The following is a 17,929-nucleotide window of genomic DNA, read 5'->3' as shown; positions in this document are numbered from 1 at the left end:
CCTGTGATTTACTTTACTAGTTTTCTGTGCTTGACCCTCCAGGCTCGCCCTCTCACCCGCTATCTCCCTATTCGAAAAGAAGATTTTGACCTCCGCACTCACATTGAGTCTTCAGGTCATGTAGTGGATGCATGTTCTCATATTATTCTGAGTGAAAAAATGTGTCGTGGATTTCTGACGAAGATGGGCGGTAAAATCAAATCTTGGAAGAAGCGATGGTTTGTGTTTGATCGATTGAAACGCACGTTGTCCTATTATGTTGGTAAGTAGTATGCTGGGGAGCGGACATAACCTAGTGTTACTTGTGTTAGCTAAAGGAAAATGGCGAATGTTTCATAAAGATATTACATTTGTGCTGTTACACAAATATATCATGTCAATAACTGACATACTGTAGTATAGTCTACCTTCCACTCGATTATCCTTTTTATTTAAAATAACATATATTTTTCTTATCTCCTCTATTACTTCAAGTAATCTTGCGTGTGATGGATATTTGGGCTGTTACGTGGAAGTTTTGAGTGTGAAACTTTTTACATTGTTTGCAGGGCACATGTTATTTCTGCCCCCCTCCCCCCTGCAGTGCACATGGTTTTGCCCAACTGCTAACAAATTTGCAGCTGCAATCAACTCTGAATTAGGCCCCTGGTTACAGTATGTTCTACACTAACTAAAAAGCACCTATGGATGGATGGGTGGGTGGCAAGGCCATATTATAGGCAAACTACAACCTTCAAAATAACACACGTAAAAGAGTTTGGTCTGTGCAACGCTTAATTTATTAAATGTTAATTAAAAGTGACACTACTTACAGTATATAACCTACAAAGCAAAGTACATTGCTGGCAGCATTCAAATAGGGCAGGGGTGGCCAGATACGAACCTCAAGGACTCCTAACAATTCATGTTTTCCAGATCTCCAAGCTGGCTAAGGGTTATTCATTACTTACTGACACATTTTTAAAGATCCAGAGATGGTCTGGAAAACATGAGCTGTTAGCGGTCCTTGATAAAGCAGTGAGACTAGCGAGACTGCGTGGATTGGCGTACAGCAGCCGTACCAGTACTACTTATGATTTTTCTTTCTTTCCCGACCTGATTTCCCTTCCAGACAAACATGAAGCAAAGCTGAAAGGTGTCATCTATTTCCAGGCTATTGAGGAGGTTTACTACGATCACCTTAGAAGTGCGGCCAAGGTGAGACTGTCCCTTATTTTGTTACACACCACCAGATTTTTCCTTTTCTCTTATTTCATTCACAGAGTTTCTTCATTTCATTTTCCGCCCCAGTGATCTCTTCTCTATCCTTACAGAAAAGAATTTTTAATCTGAGTCTGGCCTCTGTACGTATACTGCATCCCAGGCTCTTTCGTTACTTGTAAATAATTCTGACTCCTCTGTGTTAATAACAGTAATAACATCACTCTAGCAATAACATCACAGCATATCAAGACTTGTGTTAAGTTCACTTTCAATGTTACGATGCTTAATAAGGAACACCTGTAATTCTGTGGCCATTTGGCTGGGAGACAGTCGTCTCAATGTGTTGATATTAACTGCATGATCAGTTTCTAATTAACCATGGTTATTGTATATGTAACGTCTGCTCCCCTGTTGATGGACTTCCTTGATGGGTGATAGGGTCACACTAGATATCTTAGGTTCTGAGTCTTTCTTCTATTCAGAAGAAGGGGGGGTTACTAGGGGTCAGCTCTAGGAAACCCCTATGGCCCAAGCTATGGGTGTGATGAACTATGGTCCCACCACTTCCCAAACATACAGTACACTGGTAAAAATATGGATAAGTAATAAGTCCAAAAGGGTTTTTGATAATTTATTAAAAGGGCTTGTAGTGCAATCAGACCAGATAAATATAGTCACCCTAACTATCCCTAGACAATATAAATTACTTTATCTAGGATTTACTTTGGAAATACACATCAGTCTTATATTAGAGTATAATACTAATAAATCTATTAATCACTTTCCTAAATAGCAGCCCCCTCACCTGAGCAGTGCTGGAAACTTTTGTAAATGTAATTTGTAAATGCTTTCCTCACGGAACGTTTCACCTGAAATAATGCAAGTGGCTAACGTTACCTTTATTCTAAATAATTGTTCCTGTGGCTTCACCGCTTCAAAGCATATACATGTAATCCCTACCCACCTAGTGATAATTGAACCCGCTTATCAAATTTAAAAAAATAAATCAAAAGTAATAAATAAATATATATATATATATATATATATATATATATTTACAAAATAAGCTGCAGATACCGGCACTCCACGCTCTCCCAGACGTCTTAAAACCAGGTGCCTTCCACATAATAATGCAATGAGATAGAGAGCAACGGTGGCACTCACCTGGTATGAACTCACAGTACATAGAGATATTGATCTGTCATTGTGGCCTTCAAATTCAATAAATACAGCAACCAGAGCAGGCAGCAGTTGAGTTCCAAATAAATGTAAAGAAATGTAATGTAAAGAGCAACATACTGGGGGTAATACAGATGTGGTTGGAGGCGCTGTCACTGGCTTGCTTGGAAGCAGCAGTGATAGCGCTGTTTGGTAATGCAGCAGAAGACGTCTATTACATTCAGATGCCGCCTGCTGCAATATTGAGCCGAACTGCGTTCCAGGATTCAGCATTGGATCAAAGCACCCACCATTTCTTCCCCTAAACGACGGCGACACGTTTTCCAAACGGAGCCCATCGCTGCCCCCGAAATGGCGTCTGATGCTGGGCTGCGTCCTGTGCCACAGGATTCATTCGCGCACACGCAGAACAGGTCAAAAATTGGTACTTAGCGCGATGGTCTTGGATGCAACCGCACCTGAATGCATAGAATCACTCATGCCTAATAAATCTGGTAACACTGGGCCGGATTCCGATTTGTGCGCAAGATGCTGTGGACTTGCTAACCATCGTAAGAGACGCAGCCGCCTGAGTAAGGTTAGAGACGTCCACCAGAGCCATCACAAGGTCCTCAGCAACTGCGTACACATTCACAGCATCGACGCAGGAACAAGGAACATCGACTCCTCGAGTGAGTCTATAGTCACACAGACTGGCCGTAGCAGTAGCGATGCTGGTGCCATGTTTCTCTGCGTACATGATCACAGCTGAAGATAGTACCATGTCCCTAAAATGGGCGTGACACGCCTGAGTTTTTGATGCAACTCTCCGGTTCCTCTCCCAAATGATCCCTTCCTGTCAGTCCCTCTGCGATTAAATCCTCACTACAAGTAGCATCACAGTGGTTCCTTGGCGCACGTGCAGTCTGCCGATAATCGCTCAGTTGTGTGAACGCTGGCGTTGCGTACAAATCGGAATAAGGCACAGTAATCTTATTACCAATAATGTAGCAAGAATGAAACATAGTATGAACATTAATGCTGGGTACATGCTATGCCGACGGTCCACCGACCTATCTGACGATTGGTGAGTACATGCAAATTTACCGGTTGTCGACTCAATGTGCTGTGCCTGATATCACAACTGGGCGGGCACTAACATGTTCCCGCCCAGTTGTGATGTCAGTCACCAACGGCCTCTGCAGAAAAAATACGGGCAGTTTGCAGAGCGCCCATACACACAGCACGATGTGCCAATATATCTGCAGATATATCGGGGATTGGTTGTGTTGTAGGGTCGATATGATAGGTCTGTAAATGACGTCGTTCGCAGATACATCGGTGATACACACCCGCCAACGTGCCCACAATATATCAACCGTGAATACCCAATATATTGGCCAGTGTGTACGTTGCCAAGCTGTGTAGAAATAGCTCATCACAAGCTGGTCACCTCAGATTCCCTCCAGTGCTCGGCGGATGGCCAACCTGTGCAGCGCCTTCCTCTCTAGAAACTGTCTGGTGGTCTTCCCGATATACAAGAGACCACATGGACAATGTACAAGGTAGATCATAAATCTGCTGACGCAAGTCTAATTGTCAGTGTAGAATTTATCATTAATACAGCGACATGCTCCACCAGACTTATTCACTGGTGTGTTTTTGTGGAACTTGCTGCCAATAGACAGCTGTCTATATAGAACACTTTGCCTTGTCTGGGAAAGACCAAGTGGATAGATTTCAGCCGGTGCACAGTGACCATGGATGGTTACTGTGTGTATATACAGTCTGTGGACGCCAATGTATAGCTCTATCAAATCCAGTTAACATTTGCTTTATTACATTTATATTTTACTTATGTCTTGTCCAGTATGTTTGCTTATGAACATACAGTTTTTCCGTATTATTTTTATTTATTTATTTATTTTTTAAATACTACTTCAATTGAATGTATTTGTATGTATAATGTCAGTGCTTCCTTGTACAATATGTTCATCTGGCAGGGAACACTTTTGGGAGTTTTTTCTTCTTGCCTGAGCTGATGGATATAGACTATGGGGGGAATTCCAAGTTGATCGCAGCAGGATTTTTGTTAACAATTGGGCAAAACCATGTGCACTGCAGGGGAGGCAGATATAACATGTGCAGAGAGAGTTAGATTTGGGTGGGGTGTGTTCAATCTGCAATCTAATTTGCAGTGTAAAAATAAAGCAGCCAGTATTTACCCTGCACAGAAATAAAATAACCCACCCAAATCTAACTCTTTCTGCACATGTTATATCTGCCTCCCCTGCAGTGCACATGGTTTTGCCCAGTTGCTATCAAAAATCCTGCTGCGATCAACTTGGAATTACCCCCTATGTCCTAATATAGAACAAGCATATTGGGATACTAATGTTCTACTGGCAGGTGTTAGGAAAGGCGACATGACGTGGATATGGAATAGTTTACTGCATAAAATATTGAGCACCTCTTCGGCAGGATTCCATGCCGGGGCGATTGTGACAGCAAAGGGTATGGGAAACACACTACTGGAACCCTTAGTAAGCAGTGAGAACTGTATTCAGAAATATCCTGTTAAGTTGCTGGTCAGGAGCATTGTTTGGTTCTTCCAATGGAAGGAGAACCACACGTACAATAGTTCCAGTGTCATGTTTGTCACTTTCTGTTCTAAAATTTGAGGATTATGGTGCTGATTCTGCATCATAGGCAAAGTGGCTGTAGCTGCAGTCAGCCGCTGAAGCCTGATTTACAACCTGATCCTAATTTGAGTACCATAGTTCTTACTATTGCCAAAACATACTGAACCCCAGGATTTAACCTGTGGAGCATGATACATTCATTTTGAAGATTTAATGAGCCATCTATAATATTTAACGTATTTATACAGTAAATATGGTTTTCTCAGGCATATATGTGAGACTCGGAGTAAAGAGAAAATATAATAAGCTCTGCAGTATAACATGGAGTAAACTTGAGGTTCTAAAAATATAGGCCCACCTACCAGGGCCAGGTGACTTCAACAGGTGGGTCCCTAACATTCCTAAGGTTCAAGTTTAGAGCACGGGACACCCCAGGCCAGCACAACCCAACCGTCTCAAGGCATCACAGTAGTGAAAAGCCATATAATGTGATAAGTTTTCTTGACCGCATTTGTGTGAACACATTCTTACTGTACACGGCCTACATTATTATGCAGGTTAAGCACAAAGTCTCTATGCACACATTTGCACACAATTATTTTGGGGCATGTGCACTGCAATTTCATGATAGATATTCTATGCAAACCGGCATAGCAATAATCTATCAGCACCAGCCCCCTTACTCTTTAGAGTTTTGTCAGATACAGTAAAGGAGCTAAACTACTATGCTGGGCCTCCTGCTGTGCAGGTTGAAATATTCCTTCTGGGTTCATGAGTACACTCCTGAATCTGCTGTGAGGATCTCTGGTGCGCCTGCTTTTAGGTCTTCTGACTCAGGCCCAGAAGCACAGCAACCTCACACCGCTGTGCCTTTCCATACATCACTAGCCTGCAAGATGTTTTTAACTGTTCCGTTGTCAGACTCTGCAAAATAAATAATGAATAGTCTCCCAAGTTTTGTCTCTTTTGGATAAGTGGGGACACAGTTACAGAGCGTCCTCCTGATTTTTCTACATCATCTCCTCACACCAAGGAGAACTACTTGTCTACAAAGGTACCTCCTCAGAACTGAGAGCAAGCATCATGCTTTAGATGTGCACGTGGAGGACCATGTTAGGGGATGGGTCCCGAATGCATGAGTGCATGCTGTTAATGAGGTCCACTGTTCTTTCACATTGGGACCTTCGCCTAATTCTTTGTCTTTGTTCTCAAAATGAGCAGTTGTATTGCATTTCTGTTTTATTACATTATGATGCCAGTGTGCACTGGCATTCCTCTCCTCAAGTTGTCTGTGTACATGTTGTTGGGTTTTTTTGCTTATGTTTTAAGTGCATCTGTCTGTAGATCTATATTTCATATATATTTGTCTGACTTTAGATTTTCTTATTTTGTGTGTGTGTCTTTTAAAATTAGGCTCATTTATGAACTGCAGAAGTGTAAAATAGCTTAGTGTATTTTCCTAGATGTGCCCAGTTGCCCCAGAAACACATACCTTGCAGCCCAAGGTGGTGGCATCTGCGAGTGAGAGAATGTTTGCACCAGACAATGGTAGAAAATAGGCAGATCTAGGGGATTTATGGGGGCATGAGAATGAGATTAAAGGAGGCGTGTGGTTGCACAGTTACAATAATACGCTACACTTTTTACGGAAGGACTCGCAGCCCTTTCTTCCTTGAGAATTGGTTTCTGCCTTATACTTTCAGTGGGATGTTCATCTACTGTTTATACTTTTGCATGGAAGTACACTAGCCTTGATTCAGAGGTGCACTAGTTGCATGTGCAGCTGCGGTTTCACGCGCAAGGAATTTGCGAAAGTATGCTACTGGCACAGCCGCCGTCTTGTGCACAGAGATGCACACTGCCAGCGTCTCGCATCTGCCACAAACATACATAAGTGATAACATCGGGAACATCGATAAGATCATTGAACCTCTGACCAAACCGTATGCGGTCTCTGAGCGTCTCTCCTAGGACAACATGGCCTCTCCATTGGCAGTGGCTGACTAGTGAACGCCCAGAAAATGGTACCATCATGCCTGTATTTTTATATCCATCCTCTGTTACTTCCCACTTTGTGAATAAATCATCTGTACATTCGTTACCACTAATCAATCATTGCACAGTGCCCAAAAAAGCAATAAACTGTGTCTGATGACAGCATTGCGTGCACCTCTGTATCATGCTGAAATGTTTAAATGGATAATGGCAGTAGTTTTAACCTGGTAGTCCGTAGGACTTTGGGGGGGAATTCAATTGTCCCCCCCCCCCCGGATGCTACTAGATGGTCCGGGATGGAGCAATTCAATTGTTGCTCTGTTTGGACGCGCAGGCAGCCGTGAGGACAAATTTCAGCTTGCTGCCTCCTGAGGTGCGAGCTGAAATGTGCTAAAACTTCGTAGTTTGGGTGTTCAAACGGGAGTTTGAGAGCCCTTACCAGGACTTTAGACGGGTTAGCCACTTTGCTTGGCTATACCCGGTACTAATGGGCGCACACTTGCAGTATACACACCCAAGGGGGGGGGGGGGGGGGACGACGACAATTGAATAGCTCCAGTGGGCGCCGACAAAACAGTTGAATTCCTCCCTGTACGGTTGTTCCACCATGCATATTTTCTAGAACATGGTTCCAGAAACTCTGCAAAAGAAGCATTGGTCAGACATATTTGTTGCAGATTCACCCTCTGTGGGGTTTTCCTAATAATGCACTCTTTAGATATGTAGCCTCACTTGTGAACATAAACAATCTTTGCGGGTCCTCAGTTTTTGTGGTTCATACATGACCCTTAGTATGTGTTCTTACTCTATGAACTGTGCATCTATATTATTACTGTTTTGCACTGATCTCCTCTCTTGTCCTCTGTAGCAGATATCCGATTTTCTCTCTGTACCCTTGTTGAAGGAGGTGGGTTTGATTGTGTGTATGCAGCATCTATTGTAGTGTGTGGCATGCTGGTTTACTTTTACAGCCGGGTAATCGCATCCTCTTTAGAATTTTATTTGGTGACATTTTCTTGGTGACCCTTTTGAGTTTATGTGCACTGCACCTTCCAGTAATATTAAATATATACAGTGTGTTAGTATAAGGAGGCTCATTTATTTATTTTTTCTCACAGAGTCCCAATCCAGCGCTGACCTTCTGCGTCAAAACCCATGACCGACTGTATTATATGGTTGCGCCTTCGCCGGAGGCCATGCGGATTTGGATGGATGTAATTGTGACCGGAGCTGAGGGTTACACACAGTTCATGAACTAATGCAGCGAACAGTCCAGACTTTAATTATTCAGTCAAACGCTCCTCAGGAACCACAACAGAGAGAAATGAATATATATTTTTCATTGTTAAAGACACTATAATCAAAACTGTATTTACTTGTTATTTGTTTATACACATCTTTAAGTAGGGTATAGTTATCTATATTGTCGAGCGCAAATTACCATACATGTTGTGTTATTTTTTCTGTATGATAGATTGTCATTTCTCACTACAAAACTAAAGGTAACTGCACTTTTGTTACCAGCCATTGTTACGTATGTAGTTATGCACCAAACTGCGTGGAATACGAAGTACATATAGCCAAGGAAGACCTAACTGCTGTGCATGGTTCTTGTAGAGACTAAAGGGTATTTGCTAACATTGAAATTGCATATATTCGACACACGCTTTTTTTTTTTTTTTTTAAATGCCATGTTCATTGCTTTGCCCGATAACTCCCATTTCTACGGGTATGAGATTGGAGGAGATAGCTGGATTGGTTCATTGATAGAACATTTGGGTTAGCAAGTAATTTATGGGGCTGTAATGCTGCCCGAGTTCGGCGGCCGTACGGGATGCCGGCTGAACTCTGATGTTTTTTAAAGCGGCAATCACTTACAAGGCAAAACCATGCTTTGTAAATGATTGCCCCTTTAAAAAAAAAAGTCTGAGTTTGGCTGGCATCCCGCATGGCGGGTGGCATTACATCTCGCCCGTAATGTGCCGAATTTTGTGCCAAAAAATGCAAAACGGAGATTTCATAATTTTAGACTTCAAAGGGCGAAAGGTACACTTTGCAGAGGTTTTATAGTTTAGCTAGTACACACACAGGAGCTGCATTTATAAAGTGCACAGGAGCCAGGTCCGCAGTAGTTTGCACAAGCCAAATTAGGTGGAGTGCAGGTATTCCTCCAGAACAGGTACACCGATCTGTATCATTTTGCAGAGCAGAATGAGATTTGATTTTAAAGTAGCGATGAAGTGCCGTGTTTGGAGGTTTCATCCTACACGTTAACCGGGCCCTGATTTCAGCCTGCAAAGATGCAAATTTCTATGCACACTGGGCAGTGTAATCAAGAAAGACCTCAACATTCAATTGTTGAGTATAAAAACAGACCATCATGATGACTATTCACAGGTATGACTTAATGTAAGCTGTAAATGAGACTAAACCAAGCAGTATTTTAGGTGAAAAATAGAAAAGTTTATTTTATTAAAAGGATATATGCTAAAGTCGTGTTAGATTGTACTTTTAATGTGATATTTTAATTTTTGAAGTTTGCCTCTTCAGATGTTTCAACCTCTCCACACCCTTAGGCTGTGGAGGCAGCAGTGGGTAGACCTGTACCTTCAGCTGGGCTGGGAGGGCCATTCAGGCAAATAGATGGAAAACCAGGGAGTTTGGCAGTGTGCATCAGACTTCCAAAGCCTTTACAGAAGTGCAAAAATCATCTGATCTTCTTTATTCATGTCCTGTGAAAATTAAAATCTGGTAGTGCAAATCAGGTGCTCAATATTTCCGTGGTACTAGGTGTGCTCAATCTTGGCACATTTTTTATGGGAGCGTGCACTAATAGTGCATTTCATGGCCAAAAGTATGTGGACCCTGGAACATGACAAGGATATTGGTGTCCTCCTTTGCGGCTAGAACAGTCCAGACTCTACTGAGAATGCTTTCTGCTAGATTTTGGAACATGGCTGAAGGGATTTGCTTCCATTACGCCAAGAGTATTGATGACTTTGAGTGATAAAACCTGTACATGACCATGGAGTTCAATGGCGTTGAGGTCTGGGCTCTGTGCAGGCCAGTCAAGTTCTTCTACTACAGAATTTTTACTGACTAGTGGGAAATGTGGCCTCCTATGACCATGCCACGCTCAATGTCACTGAGCTCCTCCGTTTGACCCAGTCTACTGCTGATGTTTGACTAAAGAGATTTCATGGCTGTATTCGTGACTATATGTACCAGCAAGCAAGGGGTGTGGCTGAAACTCCCAAACACACTAACTCCAATGGGTGTCCACGTACTTTTGGCAATGCAGTGTATAAATCAATGGGCTTCACAACACAATAACGCACACAATGGTCGAAGTTCAGTGCACAATCTTCTTTTGTGGTGCTGTGTGCCTCGATTAAGGCAGGAGCATCTGAATATCTGCCACAAGGCATGGGTTGGTGGAGTTTGTGGAGAAGTTTGCACCATCTGATGGTAAGACATGGGACGGGTGAGGTCTTTGCTTGATAGTTTTGTGGAGGAGAGCAGAAAAACAAATGTGTAGCTGAGAAATGAATTTTGGCACAGTCTTTGCTGTGTGGAGGGGCACAGACGTTTAACTCTGCAAAAGGTCTTTATTTTTGAACCAGCTCTGAGCTGATGGCGAGTGGGACACTTCCTATGCCATCCAGTTGATTTTTGGCTAAAAAGGCCATTTTGTAAGTTTTCTTTGCCCAGTGCAAAAAACAAAACACATATTCCACAAGTAATAAAAGCAGTTCTGATGTTCCCCACTCATGATTCATTTACAACATCTAGGGCTAAACCATGAAGTATTTTGCTGAAAGAGCACCACTAAAGTGATTGCGCTCTTGATATGATGTTTACGCTGGTACCATGTACTGTACCTCTACAGATTTATCCACCTCCCAGACGGGCATCTGGTTTGCAGAGCCATCTCCTAAGTGGTAGACATTATGTAAGGCTATAAAGCTCTGCGCTGTGCAGGCTGGGTGTTTCATATGGGTGTGGTATGCAAGGTCAACAGTAACTAGGTCGATCACTATTGGTCGACAGTAACTAGGTCAACATGGTGTAGTCCGACAAGTCAAAAGTTCGACATGAGGTTTTTTATGGGGTTTTTTGTGTCGTTTTCTCTGTACAGTGACTGGGAACCCCAATTAGTGCACAGTGTCCCCGCGCATGGCTTGCTTCACTCGCCATGCTTCGGGCAAGGTGCCTCGCTGCGCTCAGCATAGGTTAGCATTCCCACTCGTAGTCCATGTGGATCGTTAAGTTTGAAAAAGGTCAAAAAAAGAAAAAAAATTGTGAAAAACTCATGTCGACCTAGAGACCCTGTTGACCAATAGTGGTCGACCTAGAGACCGGATACCGCTTCATATATGAGGCTGTTAATGAGGTGCAATGTAGTAAATTATGACAAAGTGTATAAATAATGGTGTTGATCAAAAATTTATAGTAGGTTGCTTTAGAAATGTCATTGTAAAATAAAATACACTTTTGCACGCTGTGTAAGGGCAGATTACTAAATTAGGCACATTTACATATCGAAAACATAGAATTTGACGGCAGATAAGAACCGCTTGACCCATCTAGTAAACCCATGTACTGTACATGCACACACTTGCACACTAGGGTTAATTTTTGTTGGGAGTCCATTAACCTACCAGTATATTTTTGGATTGTGGGAGGACACCCATACAAGCTTGGAGACCATATACAAACTCCACACAGTTAGGGCCATGGTGGCAATCAAACCTTGGATCTCAGTGCTGTGAGGCAGTAATGCTAACCATTACAACATCCATATATGAACTACTATGTTCCAAATGTTTTTTTTTTTTTAGGGAGCCTTGCTTTTAGGTAACTGAACACTATGGATTATTCATGAATTGCCTGTACATCTTTAGATATGTAGATGTGGCTACATGCCCAGCTAGCACATTCAACTCTTACATTTATCATGAGAATGAGGAGACATTAGTACGGTCTTTATTGCTTGTGTTATTCAGTGATTCAACTGGACAGTGTAAAATACATCCCATAGAAGTAACATCCCAGATAATGGAGAAGTAAAGTCTTTTTACACCTTTCTCTAAAGCAGGGAACACACCTGTAAATGTGTTCTCTCCAGCCTTGTATGACGTTACAGTATATCATCAGAACCCAAAAAAACGAAAGATGACTCATTCACCTAATGCATACTAAGCAAGTGAGTTCCTCAATCTACCTGACTCCTTTCATTAGATCGTACAATACAGTCCCACAAACTCCACCGTCGTGGGTAAATTTAGGTGAGAGGTTATTTTTAGAAATGGTGATGTAGCTTATAGCAACCAATCAGATTCTACTTAACATTTATCTAGCGGCTTCTAGAAGATAATAGAACCTTATTGGTTGCTATGGGCAACCTCACCAGTTCTAAAAAAAAAAAACTCCCTACCTTAGTAAATTTGCCCCGTGGTATGCAAAACCATGTGTTCTCCAGGCAAGCCAGGTGCACCCTAATTGCTTCATGATCTCAAAATATTATCTGAGCTGTAGGTTTACATTTTTGTGGTCTATTAATGGCCCTGAGTGACTTCAAGTAAGTAAAACTGGGAGAGAACTCATTTACTTGACATTTTATTTTTATAATGTGTTTTGCCGGGACATTACTATGTATTTAAAAGCATAGAACAGAATATTATGATAGTGTCCTTTTAAGGTAAAAAAGAAAAAGAAAATCAATGCTCGGTCTAATGGTCTGATTGTAAGCCTTTTAAAATATGCCTGTAGACAATATATCGGGTGCATATACCGTTTTACTCATACAACTAGACAAATAACTTTTTATACGTTGATATTACTTTTCAAATTCTGAGAGGTATTAAATACTGTTTTGTTCAATCTGTTTTTATTATTTAACTATTTGTATCGTGATGCGTTTTTATCCAGTCTTTTTATGACGAGCAGGCCATATTGAAGATCTGGGCCAGCAACAGAAGAAAATATAAGTAAATATATATATAGTGAGTTGGTTTAAACCTTGGCTATATTAGCTCTTATGCCAAGAACATCTTGTTGTGTTAATCCTGTATGCCACTTGTGCCTTTTTACATTGTTTCCCATTGAACCGAATACTTTTTCTTCATTTGTATGTGAAACCAGTGTTTCTAGACTCAAGTTTTCAAAAGCCATTCTACACATTCAGGAATGAGAACTTCTGTGCTACAGGACGTGTGATTCTGATCCTAAGGAAGCATTTGATTCCATCAGAGAGGTTCTTTCTGGTCTGTCCGTAGTTTCTTCATGACGTGAGAATCCCTGAATTAATGGCTAAGCCAATAGTTTGGTGTTACTTTACTCTGGGAAATTCTGGCAGTACAGTGTAATTGTATCATACTTTTTTGTCCCGTATCCTACTCATATCACATTTATTATAAAATAAAAGGGAGGTGACCAAATAAGCTGTCATATGTGTCTTGGTTATTAGTTGCAAGAAAAGTTTTATATTATATGATAGCATTGGAAGTGAGAGGCAACAAAATTTAATTCCTGCTGGCTACACAAGTAATTTACCATATAACCTGCTTTATACCTGCATTGCTCGCAGCGCTGGGTCCACGGGTGTAATTTAGATTCAGGCGCGCTCTATGTGATCTTCCAGTGCTTGCGTGGAGTCCTCCAGCTCTATTTGTTTCCTGTGGTCCACATGCAGTACTGGCAGCTTCATTCAAATGAATGTTTGTGCTTGTGTTGGGGAACAAATATGGCAAAACAAAATGAACAGTGAGGTGCACTATGTAAAGAAAAATAATTATCCTTTAATTATAAAACACAATATAAAAACCCAGTTCATGAAAAAAAAACACGATAATTTGCACTGGGATTGCCGTCCTTAGAATCAGATCTGTACAAAGCAATATCACATACCCTGTGCGATATGTTGTGCTCACTCTGCCAATCCCTCTATCCCCACTTCTGCCACCAATTTTAAACTGAAAGTTGGGCTTCTGTGCCACCCTTTTCTTTTCAGCAGTTTATTTGTGGTTTTACCTCTTGTTTATCTGCCAACCTTCCAGATTATAGTGGGATAGTCCTGCTTTTTGCCCCCCCACCTGCAGTGTCCCATGGATGGGGAGTTGAGATTGTGAGGTCACTCTCTTACCTACTGCCCTGCATAGCACATCACCTAAACAGTAAATAGCATATGTGCAGCCCCAGTGTGTTGTGAAATGCAATGTGAGTGTGGTATGAGGCCACAGCCCTTTTTGTGCACATGGTGGAAGCGCCTGCACAAAATCCCAGTGTCCCCCGAATATTGAGTTGTATGCTTTTGGTCTTGGGGTTCCCTTACTGTCATTAATCTGCTTCTACCACTCTTACTGGCACCACTTGGCCACCATGCAATCAGTTGCACACTAAGTGCCAACTGTGCACTAGTTGTAGTAATGTAGTTGCCACTGCCAGGAACCTGGAACCACATGTTTCTTGGCTTCTTCAGCACCTGCCTGCTGGTGATAGTAGCTGGTTCCTCCTGACCATTTACTTTGAATCAAGACCCACCCGGAACTTGCACAGCATTTACTCCAGACACTGGTTTCAATACCAGACATCCAAGCAATGGATGAGGATGCTAGTTCTTATCTGTAGGTCACAGTTTACCAACGGCAATAAGCACCAGGGAGAATCTTGCAAGCAGAATTATATTTATTGCTCAGAAAGGAGACCTTACTAGGACTGTCACATATCACTGTGGTACTATGCATAAGATGGCACACACACATTGGGTGGAATTCAAATGTTTGAAAAGTCGGGTGGGTGTCTGTTTTTCCCTGTCTGTTAGATAGGATAAAACAGGACTCCCGACTGAATTTTCAAACATTTGAATCTCCCCCAAGGAGTCCTACTGCCCCTTTTTATACACTCCCTACACACATGATGCCATGGGGTATAATCCCGCCTGGTGCCAGCAAGCCTGAGCTAGGATATTGCATATTAATATTCTTACAGTAATGGATAGCACAAGAATCAATGCAATTTCTAATTTTCTAACATCCCCGTCATAGTCTAAAATTGGATGTATACACAATTTACTTACTTTAATGATTTGCCTTCTTAATAGAGACAGGACCACAAACTACTGTGTATTCAAATACAGGCCTGATTCTGAGTCACACCACAGTACAGAGATTTAGCAAACACCGAATGCACACTATCCAGTTTACACATCTTTTGTATCTCCGGGCAATTCTGATTTGGACAGATCTCAGCCGTATTTCTCAGTCTGTGAAATGGATGATTCGGGATGACAACTGTATGTGTACTTCGCGGGTGCACGCTAGCGAACCATTCCATGGGCGTGTAGCCAGAAGTCCGGGTATGGCGAGAAAATGCCCATTTTAGATAGATGTCTTACGCCCAGCATGTGATAGGTGCAAGTGCCAGTACTAATGATGGCACCAACGCCTGGAGAAACGGTGGGCAGTACAACTATACGCATGAAGCTATGCTATAAATGTATTCGCATATGGCATTAAGAGATTCGGATTTGTACGCAAACCTGATAGTTTACGTACAAATCCGATGGTTTGTGGTGTACAATATTGCTTGCAGCCCCCCCCCCCCCCCTCCCCCTCAGCCACAGCATGACTGACGTGCTGTTGCGTGTGGGGGGCAGCAACTGACAAAGATTTTCAAACACAGGGTGTGTAGTTCGCATTTGAAGGCATGACAGGCTCAGGGTGTGCTTCGTCGGACACAGACTTCTTGGTCCCAGCTGTCCGGCTCGTGTGGCCAGTCTGAATAAGCTTCAGCTTATGCAGACTGACCGAGGGCTGCTACTATAGTGAGTAGTGACTGATGGTTACGATATTTACCCGATGCCGCCTCAGATGCAGCACTCTGATCACGCAGATGCATGCAAGAGGCGTCTATCTTGTGAAGATGCCTCCTGCTGCATTTGCATTTTATTTACACAGAATTGCACAGTTGCTTCCCTGCAGCTGTGCAATTCCCGAAGTCTGGCTGCCGAGGCATCCGGATTTGCGTCACCATTGCATGTGACTCAGAACTAGGCCCAATGTTTTCCATGTAGCCCCTTTCCTTCACACCAAATGTTTCTATAACATGGAACTTCATATCTCCAAATGCTACACAAACCTGCTTTTTCAGTGTCACACACATGGGCTCTCAATACTGGTGTATTTATATAATGGGTGCTGTGTGCGGTGCACATGGGCCCACACCACACACTCTGCTCCTATTATTTGTAATATTTACCCCCCAGAGTCATGCGGCAAAGCAGCAGCGCTGCAGAAATCACTGGTAAAATGGCGCTGCATCATTTTCCGTGTTTTGCGCATGGATAGTAGGAAAATCTCTGGGACAATGTATGCCGCGCCATTTTCCCAGAGATCTGCGCATGCACTCTAGACTCTAGGACAGCACTAGGGACCCTAGTGCCCATAGTCACAGCGCTGCCACCTGCTAGAGAAGAGGGGGTCCTGATGGAGCCTGCACACGGGCCTCCTCCTCTCTAGATACTTTTTGCTGGAAATTTAGTTTTTCTTCAGAGTTGGCAGCACTGGTAAATCAGTCTGACTTCAGTGCTGCAGCTCCATTACCTCCCAAGCGGCGCCACATGCTCCTGCTTGCTTGGTTCTTGGGTACTTGTGGCGGGGACAGGAGGCAGGTAAGAGGGTCTCCTAGCGGGACCCTCCATTAAATCTCGTTCCGTCCATGGTCTAGGGAGATGGACCGCGGCACTGGCATGGACACTGTTACCGAGCAGGGACCCCACTAGACTACCAGGGCATTAGGAGCACAGGTCAAGTGTACTAACACCTAATTTAATAGTACCTGGGGTGAAAGACCAGAATGGAGGTGGCGGTGCTTGACCTGTAGCCCCTCCCCTGGCTCAGGGCACCTTCTACTGCAGATTTCCCACCTTGGAGCTTCCTCACTTCCCTCACAGAGACACTGGTGCCATCTTACAGAATAGCAGCAGCAGGTCTCCGGGATTGCTAGGAAAAGTCTCCCATGTAAAGCCGCCTGTATACAGCACTGAGTCTTTACATTACACTTAAGTATCTTTCCTGTATTCTCAGACAGCGTCAGTTGAGAATTGTGTACATTGCAGATTATATTGTACGAGTATTCTGCTGTATCCTCCAGTCTCTGGACCACGCTGTTATATACTTGTCCAGTGCAGCTTTATTGTGATATAATTTCTGCATTGCATGTGACTGTGTGTGCCTATTCTGCTGTGTGGTTTAACTTTCAGTGTTTCACAGCTATACCTATGGCTGTATTCTATACCCTGGCCTAGGTGTGTTTGGGTCAAGAATTATAGTTGTACACAGATTTTATCTATATGCATATATAAGTATATTACATCTGTGTTACAGTCACACTATTTCTCTGACGTCCTAAGTGGATGCTGGGACTCCGTAAGGACCATGGGGAATAGCGGCTCCGCAGGAGACTGGGCACAACTAAAGAAAGCTTTAGGACTACCTGGTGTGCACTGGCTCCTCCCACTATGACCCTTCTCCAGACCTCAGTTAGAATCTTGTGCCCGGCTGAGCTGGATGCACACTAGGGGCTCTCCTGGGCTCCTAGAAAGAAAGTATATTTTAGGTTTTTTATTTTACAGTGAGATCTGCTGGCAACAGACTCACTGCACCGAGGGACTAAGGGGAGAAGAAGCGAACCTACCTAACTGGTGGTAGTTTGGGCTTCTTAGGCTACTGGACACCATTAGCTCCAGAGGGATCGACCGCAGGACCCGACCTTGGTGTTCGGTCCCGGAGCCGCGCCGCCGCCCCCCTTACAGAGCCAAAAGCAAGAAGTGTTCCGGAAAATCGGCGGCAGAAGACTTCTGTCTTCAACAAGGTAGCGCACAGCACTGCAGCTGTGCGCCATTGCTCCTCATGCACACCTCACACTCCGGT

The 17,929-nt window shown here is 43.0% G+C and overlaps 1 protein-coding gene across 17 annotated transcripts in view; it reads left to right on the top strand.

The window, feature by feature from the left end:
• The window catches only part of PHLDB1 (pleckstrin homology like domain family B member 1), a 280,745-nt gene extending 267,304 nt beyond the window's left edge, over positions 1–13,441 (top strand). For 9 of the 17 annotated variants that reach the window (XM_063942622.1, XM_063942623.1, XM_063942612.1 and 6 more), the window contains 5 exons: positions 43–262; positions 1,112–1,197; positions 1,314–1,343; positions 7,867–7,905; positions 8,117–13,441. In XM_063942622.1, coding sequence (XP_063798692.1) covers positions 43–262; positions 1,112–1,197; positions 1,314–1,343; positions 7,867–7,905; positions 8,117–8,257 — 516 coding nt within the window. In that variant the 3' untranslated portion in view covers positions 8,258–13,441. The remainder of the gene's footprint in view (positions 1–42; positions 263–1,111; positions 1,198–1,313; positions 1,344–7,866; positions 7,906–8,116) is intronic. The other 8 variants (XM_063942620.1, XM_063942619.1, XM_063942618.1 and 5 more) reach the window with 5 other exon arrangements.
• Positions 13,442–17,929: the final 4,488 nt, after the last annotated feature.

This window comes from Pseudophryne corroboree, chromosome 10 (assembly GCF_028390025.1).
Source record: "Pseudophryne corroboree isolate aPseCor3 chromosome 10, aPseCor3.hap2, whole genome shotgun sequence".
Lineage (NCBI taxonomy): Eukaryota > Metazoa > Chordata > Amphibia > Anura > Myobatrachidae > Pseudophryne > Pseudophryne corroboree.
This window is presented reverse-complemented; position numbering and strand designations above follow the sequence as displayed.